Source organism: Saccopteryx bilineata, chromosome 4 (genome assembly GCF_036850765.1).
Source record: "Saccopteryx bilineata isolate mSacBil1 chromosome 4, mSacBil1_pri_phased_curated, whole genome shotgun sequence".
Classification (NCBI taxonomy): domain Eukaryota; kingdom Metazoa; phylum Chordata; class Mammalia; order Chiroptera; family Emballonuridae; genus Saccopteryx; species Saccopteryx bilineata.
In genome coordinates this window covers 298,484,521-298,502,962 of record NC_089493.1, presented here as the reverse complement: position 1 = coordinate 298,502,962, position 18,442 = coordinate 298,484,521, and the positions used below count along the sequence as shown (strand labels likewise).

The 18,442-nt window shown below is 45.2% G+C and overlaps 2 protein-coding genes across 2 annotated transcripts in view; both read left to right on the top strand.

Moving 5' to 3' along the window:
• The window catches only part of LOC136335758 (histone-lysine N-methyltransferase PRDM9-like), a 45,843-nt gene extending 39,423 nt beyond the window's left edge, over positions 1–6,420 (top strand). Inside the window, exon 3 of the mRNA XM_066276855.1 lies at positions 5,781–6,420. Coding sequence (XP_066132952.1) covers positions 5,781–6,420 — 640 coding nt within the window. The remainder of the gene's footprint in view (positions 1–5,780) is intronic.
• LOC136334094 (histone-lysine N-methyltransferase PRDM9-like) lies at positions 492–5,557 on the top strand. Its single transcript, XM_066273876.1, has 6 exons — positions 492–564; positions 767–1,038; positions 1,421–1,488; positions 3,356–3,549; positions 5,219–5,434; positions 5,541–5,557. The coding sequence occupies exons 1-6, from the start codon at positions 492–494 to the stop codon at positions 5,555–5,557; spliced, it is 840 nt and encodes a 279-aa protein (XP_066129973.1).
• Positions 6,421–18,442: the final 12,022 nt, after the last annotated feature.

Genomic DNA, 18,442 nt, shown 5'->3' with positions numbered 1-18,442 from the left:
AAGGCACATATGGGAGTTGATGCTTCCTGCTCCTCCCCTTTCTCTCTCTCTCTCTCTCTCTCTCTCTCTCTCTCTCTCTCTCTCTCCTCCCCTCTCTAAAGTGAATAAATAAAAAAAAATACATCTCTGATAATAGCGACCATACGCTGTTGGTGTTGTATACCAGGCCTTTCCTCAATACCTTACATATACTGTGCCCTTAATAAATATTTTATGAATAACTAAAAGTTGGGAAGTTAAAACTCATAATGGGAAGATCTAGAAACAAAGACTGAATTGTCCATCTGTAGTCAGTGTAGAGGCTTACTGTTATAAAGGCTCTCTGAGCCGAGAGTTAACAAAGGAAAATACCAGAGTATATAGAAGGACAGGTGATAATTTGATGGGAGGAGGTTGTGTGTTTTCTGACAAAATAGGGACTTACACTCTAAACTCTACCAAACTCACTCTTCTCCAACTTAGAACTCAGGAGAAAGGAGACCAAAGTAAAGATGTATAGCCTACAAGAAAGAAAAGGCCATGTGTACCAAGAGGTCAGCGAGCCCCAGGATGATGACTACCTCTGTAAGTGACCCTCACAAAGCATGTTATGTCTTCATAGAATAATTTCATCTGGTCATTTGGCCCTTAGAGCATTCCGTTCCCCTAAGGACCTGCACTACAGAATTGAGGCTCAGTGATGTGAGTTCCTGGGCTCTCTCTGAGGCTCTGTATGTCCAGAAACATGCACTACACCTTCCCTAATCCCTGTTGCTCTCACCCCCAGATTGTGAGAAGTGTCAGAACTTCTTCATTGACAGTTGTGACGTGCATGGGCCTCCTACATTTGTAAAAGACTGTGCAGTGGATAAGGGGCATCCGAACCACGCAGCCCTCACTCTGCCCCCTGGGTTGAGAATCAGAGCATCGGGCATCCCTGAGGCTGGGCTTGGAGTGTGGAATGAGGCATCTGCTCTGCCAGTGGGTCTGCACTTTGGCCCTTATGAGGGCCAGATCACAGAAGATGAAGAGGCAGGCAACAACAGATACTCCTGGCTGGTGAGAAGTATTTACCTCTTCCCCTATCTTGTGGCTTCCCACATCCCTCCCATGGCTTGATGGGACCTGTCTTTCTACATGCTAGGACATGGATGGAGACAATATGTTTAGTTATGAGTATTGAGTGGAGTTTGCACACTATGGAACTCCTGATAAGTATCACAGGTTAAGTGGGAGCAAAGTGGTACAGACACAAAGAAATGCCTCCTGCCAGCCCTGAGTTGACAGGTCAACTCAGATGTGATGAGTAAGAAAAATATCATGTGGTCACGAGTGGCAATGCATGCAAGCTGAAAAGGCTTTGTTGACAGTAGGGTAAAATAATTCTTCTATTACCTCCTCACCTGAAAAAAGGCCTTTATTTTTTCTTCCTGAAATGCAGATCACCAAAGGGAGAAATTGCCATGAGTATGTGGATGGGAAGGATGAATCCTGGGCCAACTGGATGAGGTAAGGCCAACAAGTTTCTGGGAGTCACGAGAACACTCATCCCTCTCAGGCCCATAAATCTTTCCTTCTCATCATGCCTCCCTCAGTGGTCTCCCTCAATCCTGTGTTCCTCTTTTATCTTATCTCCATTTGGTGCTCTCTCAAAGCAAGAGGTATTTAGAGGAAAAAAGAGATATAATATAGCATATGTCCTCAAAATATACATCTCTATGCCAGACAAAATTTAGGCACTGGAAAAAAATTTTGAGGTCCTGGATTATTATTTAATTGATCTAATGAACATTTAAGCAAACTCTTACTGTATTCCAGTTAGGAGGAAGGTATTCATTACTTAAAGAAATCATATAACCCAGGTGTCCCCAAATTACAGCCCGTGGGCCGCATGCGGCCCCCTGAGGCCATTTATCCAGCCCCCGCTGCACTTCCAGAAGGGACACCTCTTTCATTGGTGGTCAGTGAGAGGAGCACATTGACCATCTCATTAGCCAAAAGCAGGCCCATAGTTCCCATTGAAATACTGGTCAGTTTGTTGATTTAAATGTACTTGTTCTTTATTTTAAATACTGTATTTATTCCTGTTTTTTTTTACTTTAAAATAAGATATGTGCAGTGTGCATAGGGATTTGTTCATAATTTTTTTATATTCCGGCCCTCCAACAGTCTGAGGGACAGTGAACTGGCCCCATGTATAAAAAGTTTGGGGACCCCTGATATAACCCATCTTCTTATGGACGATTAATTGCAGACAGATTGAAACAATTGATTTTAGAAATGTTTAACTATAATTTTTCTATTTTTTGAGAAGTGCACAGTGCCAGAATACCTAAACCAAGAATAGCCTAAACCTGTGAGGGCAGCCAATTATCCCAGCCTCACTTCTAACTAGAACTGAGTTCTGAAGCCTGCAGAGCAATGATCATGGGCCACTTCCCTGAGGGGCTCTTTTATCAGGGTCTACAGAATGTGAATAAGCTATTATTCTTTATGATTTTGCAAAGACAAAGAGACCTTGAAGTCCTGGTCAGTTGGCTCAGCGGTGGAGCATCAGCTCGACTGGAAGTCCAGGTTTTGATTCCTGGCCAGAGCACAGAGAAGCGCTCACCTGCTTCTCTACCCCTCCTCCTCTCCTTTCTCTCTCTCTCTCTCTCTTTCTCTTTCTCTCCCACAGCCAAGGCTCCATTGGAGCAAAGTTGGCCCCAGTGCTGAGGATGGCCCCATGGCCTCCGCCTCCACCTCAGGCGCTAGAATGGCTCTGGTTACTGTGGAGCAACAGCCCACTTGGGCTGAGCATCCCCCCCTAGTGGGCATGCCAGGTGGATCCTGGTCAGGCACATGCGGGAGTCTGTCTGTCTGTCTCCCAGATTCTCACTTCGGTGTAGGGGTGGAGACCACCAGATTTTTTTTGGAATCCTGGGTGAGGCATTAAATGCTACCTAAATAAAATGTGAGGAGAATGGAGAAAGGCCTCTCAAGAAAAGATGGACTTGGGCTGAGTATTGAATAATGTGAACTAATCTAGACACAGAGTCCAACATCAAGTAGCAAGTTCTGTGATATAAAACAGGAACTGAGTTAATTTAGAGAAGCTAGAGGTCACTGGGTTTTATGGCCAATCAGGGTGGAGGTTACATCTGGAACTGTCTTTGGAAAATGGTATTAGGCAGGATGAGCACAGTAAGCAGGACTTGAAGATAGGAAGTTGTATGACATTGAGAGAGGCTCAGACATTGAACAGAAGGTTCTCTGGGAGCACTGTGGGAGTGGGTGACATCAGAGCCCAAGTGTCAGGTGCAGAGCTAGACATGACTCTGAGAGGTAATAGGAACTCATCGCCTGTGGATTTTTCTTTCACCTGCCTCAATCCCAGGTATGTGAACTGTGCCCAGGATGATGAAGAGCAGAACCTGGTGGCCTTTCAGTATCGCAGGCAGATTTTCTACCGAACCTGCCGGGTCATCAGGCCAGACTCTGAGCTGCTGGTCGGGTACAGTGACAAGTATGGCCAGAAGCTGGGCATCAAGTGTGGCAGCAAGAAGAAGAGAGAGCTCTCAGCAGCTAGAGGTGGGCACAACTGTTCTTCAAAATGGAAAGAAGAGAGAACTCACCTTAGAAATTTTCATGGTACACTCTAAAGTCTGTAAGATTTCTAATCAGATGCTTCAGAAATTAAGGATTCATTTCATATGCCTTTGATTCTTAGGAAAAATCTTTATATTTTTTACTTTTGATTTAATTTTTTTAAGTGAGAGGAGGGGAGATAGACCTGGGACGTCCACATGCCGGGCCAACACTATCCACTGGGAAAACTGGCCAGGTCTTGTTTTCTGAGGGTCACTCCTGTCTAGCATACAGGGTAAGAGCAGAGGTTGGATAGATGCCCAGCAGCCAGGAAATGCAGTGCTGTGATCTTCATGTGCCCCTACCAGGATCCACCCAGCAACCCAAGTCTGCGGTCCATGCTCAGACTAGCCAAGCAATCCTCAGTGACTGAGGTCAACACTTGAACCATCTGAGCTTTGAAGCTGATGCTCGAACCAATCGAGCCTCTGGCTGTGGGAGGGGAAGAGAGAGGGGGGTGGCGAGGGAGGGGAAGAGAAGCAGATAGTCGCTTTTTATATGTGCCCTGACCGGGGATCAAACCTGGGACATCCACATGCCGGGCCAACACTGGGAAAACTGGCCAGGGTCTCTTTTCTGAGGACCACTCCTGTCTAGCATACAGGGTAAGAGCAGAGGTTGGATAGATGCCCAGCAGCCAGGAAATGCAGTGCTGTGATCCCAGCTGAGACACTGGGGACCTTCCTGAGTGAGGTGGGACGATGGTGCTGTTCTTGGCTACTGGGTGGCTTGTTCTCTCGGATTGGCTTTGTTAATTTTTGGTAAAAACCACTTCAGTGGGAAATCCTCTCAGAGATTACTTCATCTCCAAGTGAGAGAGGATGGTGGATTAGCTGGAGAGAGATAGGAGTCAAGCATGTAAGAAGTATGGTTGGGGGCCCTGGCTGGTTAGCTCAGTCGGTTACAGCACCATCCTGTAATACCAAGGTTGATGCCAGGTCAGGGCACATACGAGAAATGACCAATAACTGCAGGTCTAGGTAGAACAATGAATAAATGCCCCTCCCTCTCTCTCTCTTTTTTTTATTTTCTTTCTTTCCTTCTTCTTCTTTTTCTTCTTTCTTCTTCTTTTTCCTCCTTCTGCTCCTCCTCTTTGTCTCTCTAAAATCAATCAATTTTTAAAAAGTATGGTTGGGGAAATATTTTGAAACAGGACTTCCCATTGTATATGAAATAGGGTGACACTGAATGAAATCAAGTATGAATATTTGATGTGAGGTTTGAGGAAGGTCATATTTTCAGTCTATCTGTGGGAAACTATGAGGGAAGCAATTACTAGTTGGGGCCAGTGGTCTTTTTAAATAACTGTGTTAAAAGCTACATGTATATAGGAAAGGTCAGCATTGCTCCACCCATACGAGGGGTGAAACAGCCCCTGATGTTACTTGACAGTCCCTTGTCTGGCAATGCATATAAAGCACCCTTGATATGGGCTTTCTGTATTTCTAAAGAAGATATAGTACATAAAAATGAAGGAGAAAAGGGACTGTAAAGAAACACTTTGTGAGAGACAGAGATTACACTGTCAACCTCGTAAGAATGACTTCTTAACAAAACATATGACCCAGGCAGCCTTGTCAACATCTGTCCTGACCAAAATTTTCTCTTTCAGCAGAACCACAGCCAGAGAAAGACATATGTCCCTCATGTTCTCTGGCCTTATCCAGTCAGAAATTCCTCAGCCAACATGTTGGACGCAATCAACTCTCTGATATTCTCCCAGGAACATCTACAAGAAAACAGCTCCAATCAGAGGATCCCTGCCCAGAGGATCCAAATCAGCAGCAGCAACATTCTGATACACACAACATGGATGACAAAGCTGAAGGTCAAAAAGTCAAAGAAAAATGGAAACAACTGCTTAAAAGGGCCAGGCCAAGGAGGATTTCAAGGGCCTTTTTCAAACCTCCCAAAGGACACCTGGGAAGCCCTAGTGAGCAAGAGAGAATGATGCAGGAAGTGCCCAGCAGAGGCCAGAAAGTAAATTTAGTGGACACAGAAAAACTGTCTATGAGAGTAGGAATGTCAAGAATTGTAGCTGTCAAGTATGGAGAGTGTGGGCAAGGAATTGATGATGGGTCACATCTCAGACTCCAGAGGACACACTTAGGGAAGAAGTCCTATGTTTGCAGGGAGTGTGAACGAAGTTTTACAAAGAAGTCATCTCTCCTCAGACACCAGAGGACACACTCAGGAGAGAAGCCCTATGTTTGCAGGGAGTGTGAGCGAGACTTTTCACAGAAATCAAATCTCCTCACACACCAGAGAACACACTCCGGGGAGAAGCCCTATGTTTGCAGGGAGTGTGAGCGAGCCTTTTCACTGAAGTCACATCTCCTCACACACCAGAGGACACACTCAGGAGAGAAGCCCTACGTTTGCACAGAGTGTGAGCGAGGCTTTTCACAGATGTCAACTCTCCTCACACACCAGAGGACACACTCAGGGGAGAAGCCTTATGTTTGCAGGGAGTGTGAGCGAGGCTTTTCACAGAAGTCACATCTCATCACACACCAGAGGACACACTCAGGGGAAAAGCCCTATATTTGCAGGGAGTGTCAGCAAGGCTTTACACAGAAGTCAGATCTCAGACACCAGAGTACACACTCAGGGGAGAAGCCCTATGTTTGCAGGGAGTGTGAGTGTGGCTTTACACGGAAGTCACATCTCCTCACACACCAGAGAACACATTCAGGGGAGAAGCCCTATGTTTGCAGGGAGTGTGACCGAGGCTTTTCACAGAAGTCACATCTCCGCACACACCAGAGGACACACTCAGGGGAGAAGCCCTCTGTTTGCAAGAAGGGTGAGTGAGTCATTAGCATTAAATCGCATATTTACAGCTATAGCTGTGACACAGGTCATACCCCAGCTCTGAAAGGACTTCAGAACAAGTCTACTGACCCCTTACCCTCCCAAGACTATAATTAGTACAGAAGTAACTGGTTAAACAAGTTTTTCACTTTTATGACAAGACATGAGCTAGAGAAACAGTTTCTTAAGTTCTATGGTAATGTCAACACCAATCTCCTCCATGTTCTCTTGGCCTCCTGTTCTAATAAATCTTATCTTCATAAAACTATGAAGCCCACATACCTCATTCTCCCCTCCCCATCACTGAAAGCAAAGAGTTCCCAGAGGGCCACAGAAAACTCACACTGTCAGGCACAGAAACTCAACCCCTGGAAACATGGAAGTCTGGAGTCAATCTACTTAGGTTACTGCCCAGGGAGATTGTTTTGAGACCGACTCACCAGGGAAAGGGATTTCCTTGACTGCCAGGGAGTGGAGCCTTCTCTCCTAGTAGGCTCACCACCCACCTCCCTTGGCTTCTCTTGGCTCCTGTCCTGGTTTCCTCTGAATCAGAGGTGAAAGCCAGGGAGGAATATGTGTGTGTGCATGTCTGTGTGCCTGGGTCAGTCTGGGTACCTGGTCTCCCTCACTCTGTCACTGCCCTTTCAGGGCGAGAATCTTATGGTGTACACCACATGGACTCCAGATAATTCCACAGTGGGTTTGAATCTCAGTTCTGCCATCACCAGCTGTGCGACCTAAGGCAATATTCTCAATTTCTCTGTGCCTTTTTAATCTATAAAATGAGAATGATGCCTGACCAGGTGGTGGCGCAGTGGATAGAGCATCGGACTGGGATGCGGAAGGACCCAGGTTCGAGAACCCGAGGTCGCCAGCTTGAGCGCGGGCTCATCTGGCTTGAGCAAAAAGGTCACTGGCTCCAACAAGGGGTTGCTCGGTCTGCTGAAGGCCCGCGGTCAAGGCACATATGAGAAAGCAATCAATGAACAACTAAGAAGTCACAACGCGCAATGAAAAACTAATGATTGATGCTTCTCATCTCTCTGTTCCTGTTTGTCCCTGTCTATCTCTGCCTCTGTAATAAATAAATAAATAAATAAATAAATAAATAAATAAATAAAGGGAATGGTGCCTGACCAGGCAGTGGTGCAGTGCATAGTACATTGGACTGGGATGCAGAGGAACCAGGTTCAAAACCCCAAGGTCGCTGGCTTGAGCACAGGCTCACCAGCTTGAGTGCGGGGTTGCAGGCAAGAACATGGGATCATAGACATGACTCCATGGTCACTGGCTTGAAGCCCAAGGTTGGTGGCTTTAGCAAGGGGTTACTCTGCTGTACCCTCCTGGTCAAGGCACATATGAGAGAGCAATTAATGAACAGCTAAGGTACCCCAACAAAGAATTGATGCTTCTCATCTCTCTCCCTTCCTGTCTGTAACTATGTGTCCCTCTCTCTGTCTCAGGCACACACAAAAAAATTGCTTCTCTCCACACTCTAAATTGAATTAAAGAAATAAAAATACTGGACTCTCCTGATAAAGGCATATATGGAAGGTGATGCTTTCTGTTCCTCCCCTTCTCTCTTTCTTCACTCTCTAAAATTCATTTTTTAAATGAATTTTAAAAAGTAAATAAAATCGAAATTGCTACACTGTCAGTCTGCAGGATTGGAGATCTTCAGTCCAAACGTTTGGAGTCACTTTGGCTCAGATACACTCCTTAAAACTCCCCAGTTTTCATGGTTCTTATTTCGACAAGACCAAGTACCTAACTTTGTAAAAATAAGCTCTGTTAGGAAATGGCAAATTCAGACTACTATAGTATGGCACTCATACTGGTTAGAACTGCTAAACTCCAAATATGACACTACCAATGTTCTCTTGCATTCATTGTTTAATTCTTAGATGTCCCCTGACTGAGGATTGAGCCTATGACCTTGGTGTATCAGAATGATGTTCTAACTAACTAAGCTACCTGGCCAGGGCATAACCATGGGTTTCATCCAACTCTCTTTTAGCGATAGAAAATACTTCTTTTAAAACCAACAGATTACCACAAAAAAAGAAAATCAGTACAGAGATAGAAAACTTACTCAACATAAGTAGGTAAGTGGATCAACTGAGGAAAGGGGCATGCTCCCTCTTCCCTGAGGAAGAAAAAAGCAGAATGCATGGGAAGGGAGCCAGCAGGGGTAACTGAGTCAGCCAGTTCTAGATGAACTACTTCCTACAGTTCTCTGAAAGGGTGCTTGGGGCCTCTTGCTACACAGAGCAAAGAAGATAGGACTCATCTGAAAACACCTTCCCCTTGTCTTTTCTTAAAAGATTTTTTTTGTTTTGTTTTTATATTTTTATACAGAGACAGACTGAGAGTCAGAGAGATGGATAGATAGGAACAGACAGACAGGAACGCAAAGAGATGAGATGCATCAATCATCAGTTTTTATTTGTAGCACTTTAGTTGTTCATTCATTGCATTCTCATACGTGCCTTGACCGTGGGGCTACAGCAGACCAAGTAACCCCTTGCTCAAGCCAGAGACCTTGGGTCTAAGCTGGTGAGCTTTGCTCAAACCAGATGATCCCGCGCTCAAGCTGACGACCTCAGGGTCTCAAACCTTGGTCTGCCGCATCCCAGTCAGACGTTATATCCACTGCGCCACCACCTGGTCAGGCTCTTCTCAAAAGCTTTTAAGAAACAATGTTTACATACCTTAATTAAAAATGCCAACACTCATCCTCTGATTCCACCTAAACTCACCCTCCCATCCTGGAGTCCTGGGAGTGACATGTACCTCTAGACAAAGGGATCACGAGCTCCTTGCATGAAAACCTGTATTCTATTAAAACCTGTATATCTAACTTTGGGGAGGACGTCTTTGGTTGCCTCATTGGAGGTCACGCTGCTCCACCAGCTAAATAAATCCTACTTTCTTCATCAAGTTGTCTGGACGTTTTTGTCCTTTGATTTCTGCAATACAACCACTGACAGAGAATACACTGCACCCACCCCTGTTCCTCCTGACCACCACCAGGGTGTTGTTCCCAAGATGTACATGACCAAAAAGCTGAGACACAGACTGAGGACACATTTAAAAGGGACCACATTGCACTATAAAAGCACGTGACAACAAACTTCAAAGATTTGAAATTACATAACCCATTTCCTCCTCTCATGACAGTTGACCTTGAAATCATTAGTAACAGATAAACCAGGAAGTCTATACACTTACACTTATAAAATACAATTTTAAATAACCTGTAACATACATTGCAATTGGAATTCTAAAATAATTTTAACTGAAATATAATAATTTTTAAAAACCTATGGTGCCCTGACCAGATGGCTCAGTGCATGGAGTGTCCTCCCTGTGTGCCAAGGTTGAGGGTTTTGTCACAGGTCTCAGCACCTAAGAGAAGTGACCAAGGAGTTCACAACTAAATGGAACAACTATTTGAAAAAATAAGTTCATGCTTCTCTTTCTCTATGGCTGTCTGTCTCTCTCTCTCATCAATGTGAAAAATGTAAAATCCAATGGAAAAGTTGTGATAGACCTACAACATGCCTAGTGCATTTCTCTTAATAGAAAGGCAAAAACAGGAAAAAGAAAAAAGAAAAAAACTCAGATTTATCTTCGGATCATTTTTCTATTTTTCACCTAGGAAGGACTACCTTTTTTTTACCATCAACAATATCAATTCTGCACCTCACAGTGTTTTTTGTTCATTTCTGACTCCCATGGTTCTTCTCCTACAATGGAATCATTTCCCTCTCACTTCCCCAAAACACATGACCAGGAGTGCCTTGGGGAAACTCCTCCCAAGCCTAAACCAGAGGGCTGAGGGGACAATGGACATCTCAGAACAAAATGAATTTCTCTAATGTACAATCAAGCCTATGAATACTGGAGCCTTCTATCAGATTAGACTAATGGAACCTTGAGACATCTCCCTGGAACAGACATTTTGAGTTTATAGAATAGAACCTCCCATTCACTTTGCTCTCTTTCCCCATCCATATCTAGCTTTCTGCCAACATGAACACAACAACTACTACTGAACAGACACCAGAGACCTTAGGCTTAGACAGAATCAGGGCCCTGTGGACCCTAGACAACTTAAGATGAGCACTGGATAAACACTCAAACCAAAAAGAAGACATGGAACCGAACACCAAACACTGGTCTACAGACCCAGCTGAGACTAGGAAACACCAATGCCAGAGACTGACATGGCACCTTAGACACCAGAGTCCATACGTCATGCCCTAGAACTGGAGCTGCTCATGGGCCCCACACTGGAAACTGGGACATGAGGCTACATGCAAAGGGACCCCAGGTGCACAGCAGAATACAGATTCAATGACAAACCCTGGAGACAGGCTCCTGATATGTAACCAAGACTCCATAACCAAACTTCAGACATGGAGCCAAACAACAGACCCCACTTGCTGCATGACAGATGCAGGAGCTGAACCTGATACTCACAATGCAAACACAGCCAGGACTCCATAAAGGACATCTCATGACTCCCTAAGTCCAAGCAGCGAGCATCAAAATATATTTAATATATCTCACTACCAATGTAAATGTAGAAGAAACATCACTAGCAGTCATACCACATTCTACCAACCCCCACAAAAATAAACCAAGTGTAACTGACAGGGGGAACAGAAATAATGGTTATCCTTAGCCGACACACGTCCATGATCTCAGCTGCAGAACTCGCCAGGACTTAGTGTCCCAACCTTTCATGTCACATGCCTGGCTCATTGACACTGGAATGAAATTTAAAAAAAATGTCCTTATACTTTGAAAGTCTGGCAGCTGGGCTAATAATCAAGTGAGATAACAAGGGATATTCATTGTATAGTAAATGCTCAAGGAGAACTGATATTCCCAAGAATACAAGACAATGAGATCATACTGGATGTATAGAACATTTCATAAAACTGAATTACAGAATCTAAGATTTTTTGAAGAAATTGATTTTAGAGAAAAAACAGAAGAGACAGAGAAAGAGAGAAGTGAAAACATCACCTCAGAGGAGTTGCCTCTCATATATGCCTTGACCCAGCAAGCCTCGAGTTTCAAACCAGCAACCTCAGCATTCCAAATCAATGCTCCATCCACTGCATCACCACAGGTCAGACCAGAATCTTAGATGCATAAAGGTGACACGGATAACATGCAGCTAATTTGAGAACATGTAACACATCTGACATTATTTTTGTTGGGAAACCCCAAAATCTATTGGACACAAGAAATAAGGTAAGGGAGTGAACAAGCTGCTCCTTGCAGTCTTCATGCCTGACACTAAGGTGATTGTACTTAAGTTCTCTTCTGAAACTGGCATGTGCACAAGGTGACAGAGAAGCATATTCACACATATTTAAAGGGACCACAAAGCAACAGAAAGCAACCTTCAACAAGCTTCATGGTTTGAAAGAACATAAAGTGTGTGTCTTGCTGTCATGGCCATAAACCTAAAAAATATTAATAAGAGGGATCTATGAGCTCCTTATGGTTTAAGGTATAAATGACATTTTCTAAATAACCCCCCAAATGCATCACAATTGGAAATATAAAATAACTTCAATTAACTGATAACACTGGGGAAAAACATTTTTGTTGCATCCACAAAAACACTTGTTCTAACCTAATTCGAGGGTGCTGATCTCAAATCTGACATTAGTTTTTCTCTGTAAGCTATAGTTTTTTGCAATTCAAGATTTTATGTTTTCATCTTATTGTAAATTTTCAACATTTAGTTTAACATAATGAAGTAGACTTTTTTCTTGGGTATCATCTTTGTGAAAATATAATTTATATAATGCAGTAAATACACTAATACACTAAAAGATATGATTGCATCAGAATTTGTCTACAATTTTGAAATAGAACATATTAAAAGTTATTTTAATCATAAAATTTGCGCAAAACTTATTTAAATTCTATTCAGGCAAAATTTGCATTTGTAGCTCTTGTGTTTGTGTACTTGTTGAGGACAATCTCGTTTGATGCTCCAGCAGTAGTCTGCTCATCATTAACAGCTCCAAGATTTTCAGAAAACTTATCAAGGTGACTGTCCAGGAAGTGAATCTTAATGTTCATGTTACATCCAATGTTGCGGAAAGCCAACAGCATCCTTTGAACCAGAAGTTCATAGTTTTTTGCTTTTCTGTTCCCAAGAAGTTCTTTGTAACTGCCACAAAAGACTGCCATGCTGCTTTCTCCTTTTGATTCATCTTCCTTGCAAATTCTTCATCGCATGTGAGGGTTCAAATTTGAGGTCCATCAAACCAATACACCTGCTTTTATCTTCTCGAAAGACAAGGCAGAAAAAAGCAGAAATAATATGTTGAAAGCATTCACTTTCTCTATTCAAAGCCTGAACAAACTGCTTCATTAAGCCAATTTTGATGTGAAGTGGGGGAAAAATGATCCTGTCTCCATTAACTACAGATTCATTCACAATATTTTGCATCCCTACTTCCAGAGCTTCACGTTTCGACCACTCCTTCTGTGTCCAGTGTTTTTCCTCAGCTCGGCTGTCCCACAAACACAGAAAGCAAGGATTCTTCGTGAAACCCCTCTGTTGTCCTAGCAGGAAATTTACCATTTTAAGATCCACACAAATGATCCAGTTATGCTCCTCATAATTCAGAAAGTTGAGGACAATTTATATGTCATTATAATATTCTCACAGATGAGTTAAATAACCAATTGGAACCGCTGCATAAACATTACCGTTGTGTAGGAGAACACATTTCAGACTCTGTTTAGAGCTGTCAGGAAATATTGTATAAGCAACAACAACACAACTTTCAGTACAGCGCCATTGCTCTGCCGTCCCCTTAATGACTGACATTCTTTCTGCCTCACTTTCTCCTCTCTACAGCGTTCACACACATTCCGTGCCTGTACAGATGCCTCCTGGGAGGCTGCTCAGGTGCACTGCGCTGCCTCGGCAACTGGGGACGGGACTGTCTGAAGCAGCGAGCAGTGTCTGGCAAATGACCTGACTAGACACTACTGTCCTGGGCATTCCCTGACTGCTGACAGCAGGATTGCCCTGTGGGTCAGATGGGCAGATCCAAAAACCCCTGCCTGCTGGGGGAACAGCATATCTGACACCGCACCCCACTGAAACCTCTGTAGACAGCTGTCCTTGCCTTATAACTCAATCTTTCCTACTGGTGCTGAAAGGTAACTAATCATCAACAGTCTTAATCTTTTACTTTCCAAAATCCATCTGCAGACCCGCTTCTTAACATGGGGAACAAGTGCCTGAAAGAAAATCACTCAGATGACCCTAGGGGACACGATATCACTTACAGATTTTCTCATTCTCAGGACACCGTGCCTCCAGACATGAACTCACTAAAAATATTAAAAAATCAGTTAGTGGCCCTGGCCGGTTGGCTCAGCGGTAGAGCGTCGGCCTGGCGTGCAGGGGACCCGGGTTCGATTCCCGGCCAGGGCACACAGGAGAAGCACTCATTTGCTTCTCCACCCCCTGCCCCCCTCCTTCTTCTCTGTCTCTCTCTTCCCCTCCCGCAGCCAAGGCTCCATTGGAGCAAAGATGGCCCGGGCGCTGGGGATGGCTCCTTGGCCTCTGCCCCAGGTGCTAGAGTGGCTCTGGTCGCGGCAGAGCGATGCCCCGGAGGGGCAGAGCGTCGCCCCTGGTGGGCGTGCCGGGTGGATCCCGGTTGGGTGCATGCGGGAGTCTGTCTGACTGTCTCTCCCCGTTTCCAGCTTCAGAAAAATACAGGAAAAAAAAAATCAGTTAGTAAATAATTTTTAAATCAACCGAAGACTCATAAAAATAGTTTTACAAAGAATGAAGTCAATTTCCCCAAGATGTGTATAAATTTCTTAGGATATAAAATAAAACATCAACAACATGCTCTATTTGTACAAAGGCAAGAGCAAGCATTTATGAAAACGGTGCTTGCAACCAAGAAACTCACTACAGGAATAATTAAAAAGCCTATTGCAGCATACTCCAATGTACACTATGAAGGGGTTACAGCCCAACAAAGTAGGGATCAAAGACATGACCTTCAAACGCCTCGATATTTGGAAAGAGCAAAATGAGAGGAAGTCTTGTGGTAACGTAACTTATAGCAGAAAAACCAAGAGCTGTTGGGCACATTTTACCCAGAAAAGACACGTTGAACTGGGGAAGAAGGGCTCCATAGCACCCAGCACAGAACAGTGATAAAACACCTTGACTTCCACACTCAAGGAAAGCTGGGAGAAACAGACACCTAGAATCAAGACACTCAGCAGCTGGAACCCTAAAGTCAGCAACAAAACTCTATTCCGAATGCTGTATCACCACCTTCTCTGATCGATAGCAAGGTAGAAAGAACACATGCAGTGAAGCACTATCTGCTCATCCCGGGCAAAGAAATAACATCCAACAATGCAAACAGAGGCTGATACACACATTTTAAACATGGTTATGGGACCTCAAACCCACACCCTCATACTAAGGGAACCCACCTCAATGACCAAGACAAGTTAGGCACAGGTGGAATAAATGGACAAACATCGCACCCCAGAAATCTTAGGCAGGAACGGAACTACAGAAAATATGAAAGAGTCCTCAATCACCAGAGAGTAAACATTTAAGCAAACAAGCAAACAGTAAGACAAAGGAAAAATCTGACAAGTGAAGCCAAGACCGTAACTGCAAACAGCCACCTTGGTAACAACCTTTCTGAACTCCAGGTGAAAAAACAACATGAAAAGAGAACTCTGAAAGCCTCACGTCTCCAACTAACCCAACACCAATAGAGTGAAAAAAAAACAAAAAACACGCTAATGAGCCTGACCAGGCGGTAGCACAGTGGATAGAGCATCGGACTGGGATGCAGAAGACTCTGGTTCAAGACCCCGAGCTCGTCAGCTTGAGCGTGGGCTCATCTGCTTTGAGCAAAGCTGACCAGCTTGGACCCAAGGTCGCTGGCTCGAGCAAGGGGTCACTCGGTCTGCTGAAGTCCCCTGGTCAAGGCACATATGAGAAAGCAATCAATGAACAACTAAGGTTTCACAACGAAAAACTGATGATTGATGCTTCTCATCGCTCTCCATTCCTGTCTGTCTGTCCCTATCTATCCTTCTCTCTGACTCTCTGTCTCTGTTAAAACAAAAAAATCCCAACACCAACAAATCGCAATATAGGTTCCCCGACAGCAGTGCTATCCCCAATTGGCATACTGTGGGGCACCCCTTTTCTGTTCCCCCAGATGGCCTCTACTGAAAAGTTCTTTCAAAGGTACACACATCATGACGGGAAGCATCTCCGTATCACATTGATCACACCAGTACCATAAAGTGAGACCTGTGACAGCAGCTCTGGGTCCTATGAAACGATGAACAAGCTGTGACACACAACCAACACCAGGGCCAATGTGAGCAAGCCACACGCACACCCTCAGCCAGAGGTCATCAGCATCCAACCCCAAACAGGTGCCCAGACACGAACCCTAAAGTGAAGATAGAACATGGCAGAGACATACATCAAGCCCTTCTTAGCAGGTTACATCCATCAGAACTGAGTTCTACACCATCCATGGACCACACTCTGAACCACGGGACCCAAAGGCAATAGCAAAGCAACCTAGGACATCCAACACCCATACTGAGCATGCACAGATGACCTTACATCACAGTCCCCAGCAGGAAAAACCCACTGCTGTCAACAATGCAGCAGAGGCAAAGCAGACAGCCTGCCCAGGTGCTCTGGCAGGGGTCTTCAAACTTTTTATAAAAACCGCCCACTTTTGCAGTGCTGGTCAACCTGGTCCCTACCGCACAACCAAACAGCGCTGCGATTGGCCCACCATGAAAGCTGGACCGCCCACTAGTGGGCGGTAGGGACCAGGTTGACCAGCACTGCAAAAGTGGGCGGTTTTTATAAAAAGTTTGACGACCCCTGGAGGGGAACACTCATATCCTCCTGCTGTACACAGACCCATGGTTCAGTGAACAGCACATAAATAAATAAATAAATAAATAAAGACATAGGGGAGGCAGTGACCCCACGTCCAGTTGGAAACATACAGCAACAGTTATTGATAGTATGTCAAAGACATTCTGTGAACATGGAAGTGATTGAGCCTCGACATTCCCTCTCAGCCTGCACCTTGACACAGACAAGACCAGCAGACTGAACACAGAGATCGCTTTCCCTAACGAAGTGGAACCCCTTCACGTCCTCCCACCTACAGCACCTTCAGAACACAGAAGCGTGACAGCCCTCCATCTCCCACAACCATCTCCTCTGAGCACACAGGGAATAAAGGAGAGCCAATTAAATAAAAAGGAATTAGGGGTCCAAGCCAAATCCAGCCCCTCCCCCTTGAGGAAGGTGGCCAAAGGGGCCAGCAACCCACACCCATCCCAAGATACTAAGTAACTACTGAAGTAACTGGTTAATAGATGAGAACAGAATGTGTCACCTGGCCCCTGGGATTGTATCCTGCGGGAGGACCTAAGTGGAGGTGGCCTGGGGCTGTGTGCACTGGAGGGGTGTGGACAGCCCAGGAGACATGGGTGTGAGCAGAGCAGGCAGTGAGGGCAGCCTGATCTGGCAGGGGGCCACAGAGCGATGGGCCAGAGGACTCCCTGAGGGTGAGGCCCTTCCAGGGCCTTGAAGTCTGACCTCAGGCTCGGCGGTCTCCAGGCTGGCCTATTGCAGCACAGGCAGCCCCTGGACCTGGGATAGCCTGTGCAGCCAGTCTTAGAGGAGGATTCATTGCCCATTTTCCTGATAAGCAAATCGAGCCCCAGAATCCACAGCCAGGTGGGCCAGAGCCACTTGGCTGGGGCAGCCAACCCTTGAGCAGGTGATACCCTCTCTGGCTCCTGTAGGTCCCCCATCCTCCTGGGTTTGCCTGAAAATGGGAGAAGGGTCCTCTTCCTTGTGCAGGTGGGCACAGAAGCCACGGTCACATTGGGTCATTCCCAGGTGGCACACCTCAGCACTGACCGGCTCCCCTGGTGGTCCTTACTCAGAGCTCTAGGGTTGGGTTACATCCATCAGAACCGAGTTCTACACCAACCACTGCTCTCCATTCTGATGCAGGGAAAGCACCCAGTCTCCAAACTTATGTCATCTGGAGGAAGGGAGTAATGACCCCCTGGCAGGGAACTCAGGCAGCTTAGCTACACGTGTGCCACAGTCGCTTAGTAAATGCAGCAGTGAACGTCTGGGGTGCAGTGCTCTCGCATATCAGCCCCAGGCAAACAGGCAGAGCTGTCCTTCATCCCAGGCCTTTGCACACGGCACCCCACATGCCGCGCTCCTGCACTCCGGCACCTGAGGATTGGCTGCTCACTCCTCAGGATTCAGCTTGCGTAGCTCCTTGTCTTTGAAGCATCTCAGACGTGCTTCACCCACAGAGACACCCCTGAGCCCCTGACCAGCAGCTAAGAGGTAACCTGGACTGCACTCTGTGCAAATAGAGGACTGCACTGGCCTCCCTGTGTGCCCAGCAGGGTGATTCGAGACCTCACTGCTGTGAACCAGCACAGCTAGTAATTCCAGGTTCTGAGTGAGAATGATGTGGAATGAAGAAAATAGACTTGAAGAGGAAAAGGATGGGATCGGGAGGCCACTGCAATGCCTTTAGCTAGCCAGAGCAAAAGAGTTCTCGATTTTTTTTTATTATATAGCCATATGCAAATAAGGAAGTCTCTGATACTGAAATATAGAAAAGAAAGGCACCTAGCATAAATAACTGAGCAGAACTTATGTCTCTAAAACGAAGAAACTTTTGGCAGGACTTACTTTTCTAAAAAGACTCCCTATTCTTGGCCTGGAGGCTGGTTTCCCAGACTGTGGCCTTGGGCTAGCTTTGCAAGGTTGCAGGTGTTCTCAGAATGTTTCTCCCTGAATTACCCCTATAGATAAACATTGTAAGAAAGCTTGTTTCACTGCATTGTTTTACTGCTATGCTTCCTCTCCTCCCCATTCCTCAGACAGTATGTAATTCTCCCTTTAAAAGCTAGA

Excerpts from the sequence above, each read along its gene's own strand:
- LOC136334094 (XM_066273876.1), top strand. The coding sequence starts at position 492 with ATGTATAGCCTACAAGAAAGAAAAGGCCATGTGTACCAAGAGGTCAGC. Across the intron at positions 1,489-3,355 it reads TCCTGGGCCAACTGGATGAG|GTATGTGAACTGTGCCCAGG; the intron begins GTAAGGCCAACA and ends CCTCAATCCCAG. Across the intron at positions 3,550-5,218 it reads AGAGCTCTCAGCAGCTAGAG|CAGAACCACAGCCAGAGAAA; the intron begins GTGGGCACAACT and ends TTTCTCTTTCAG.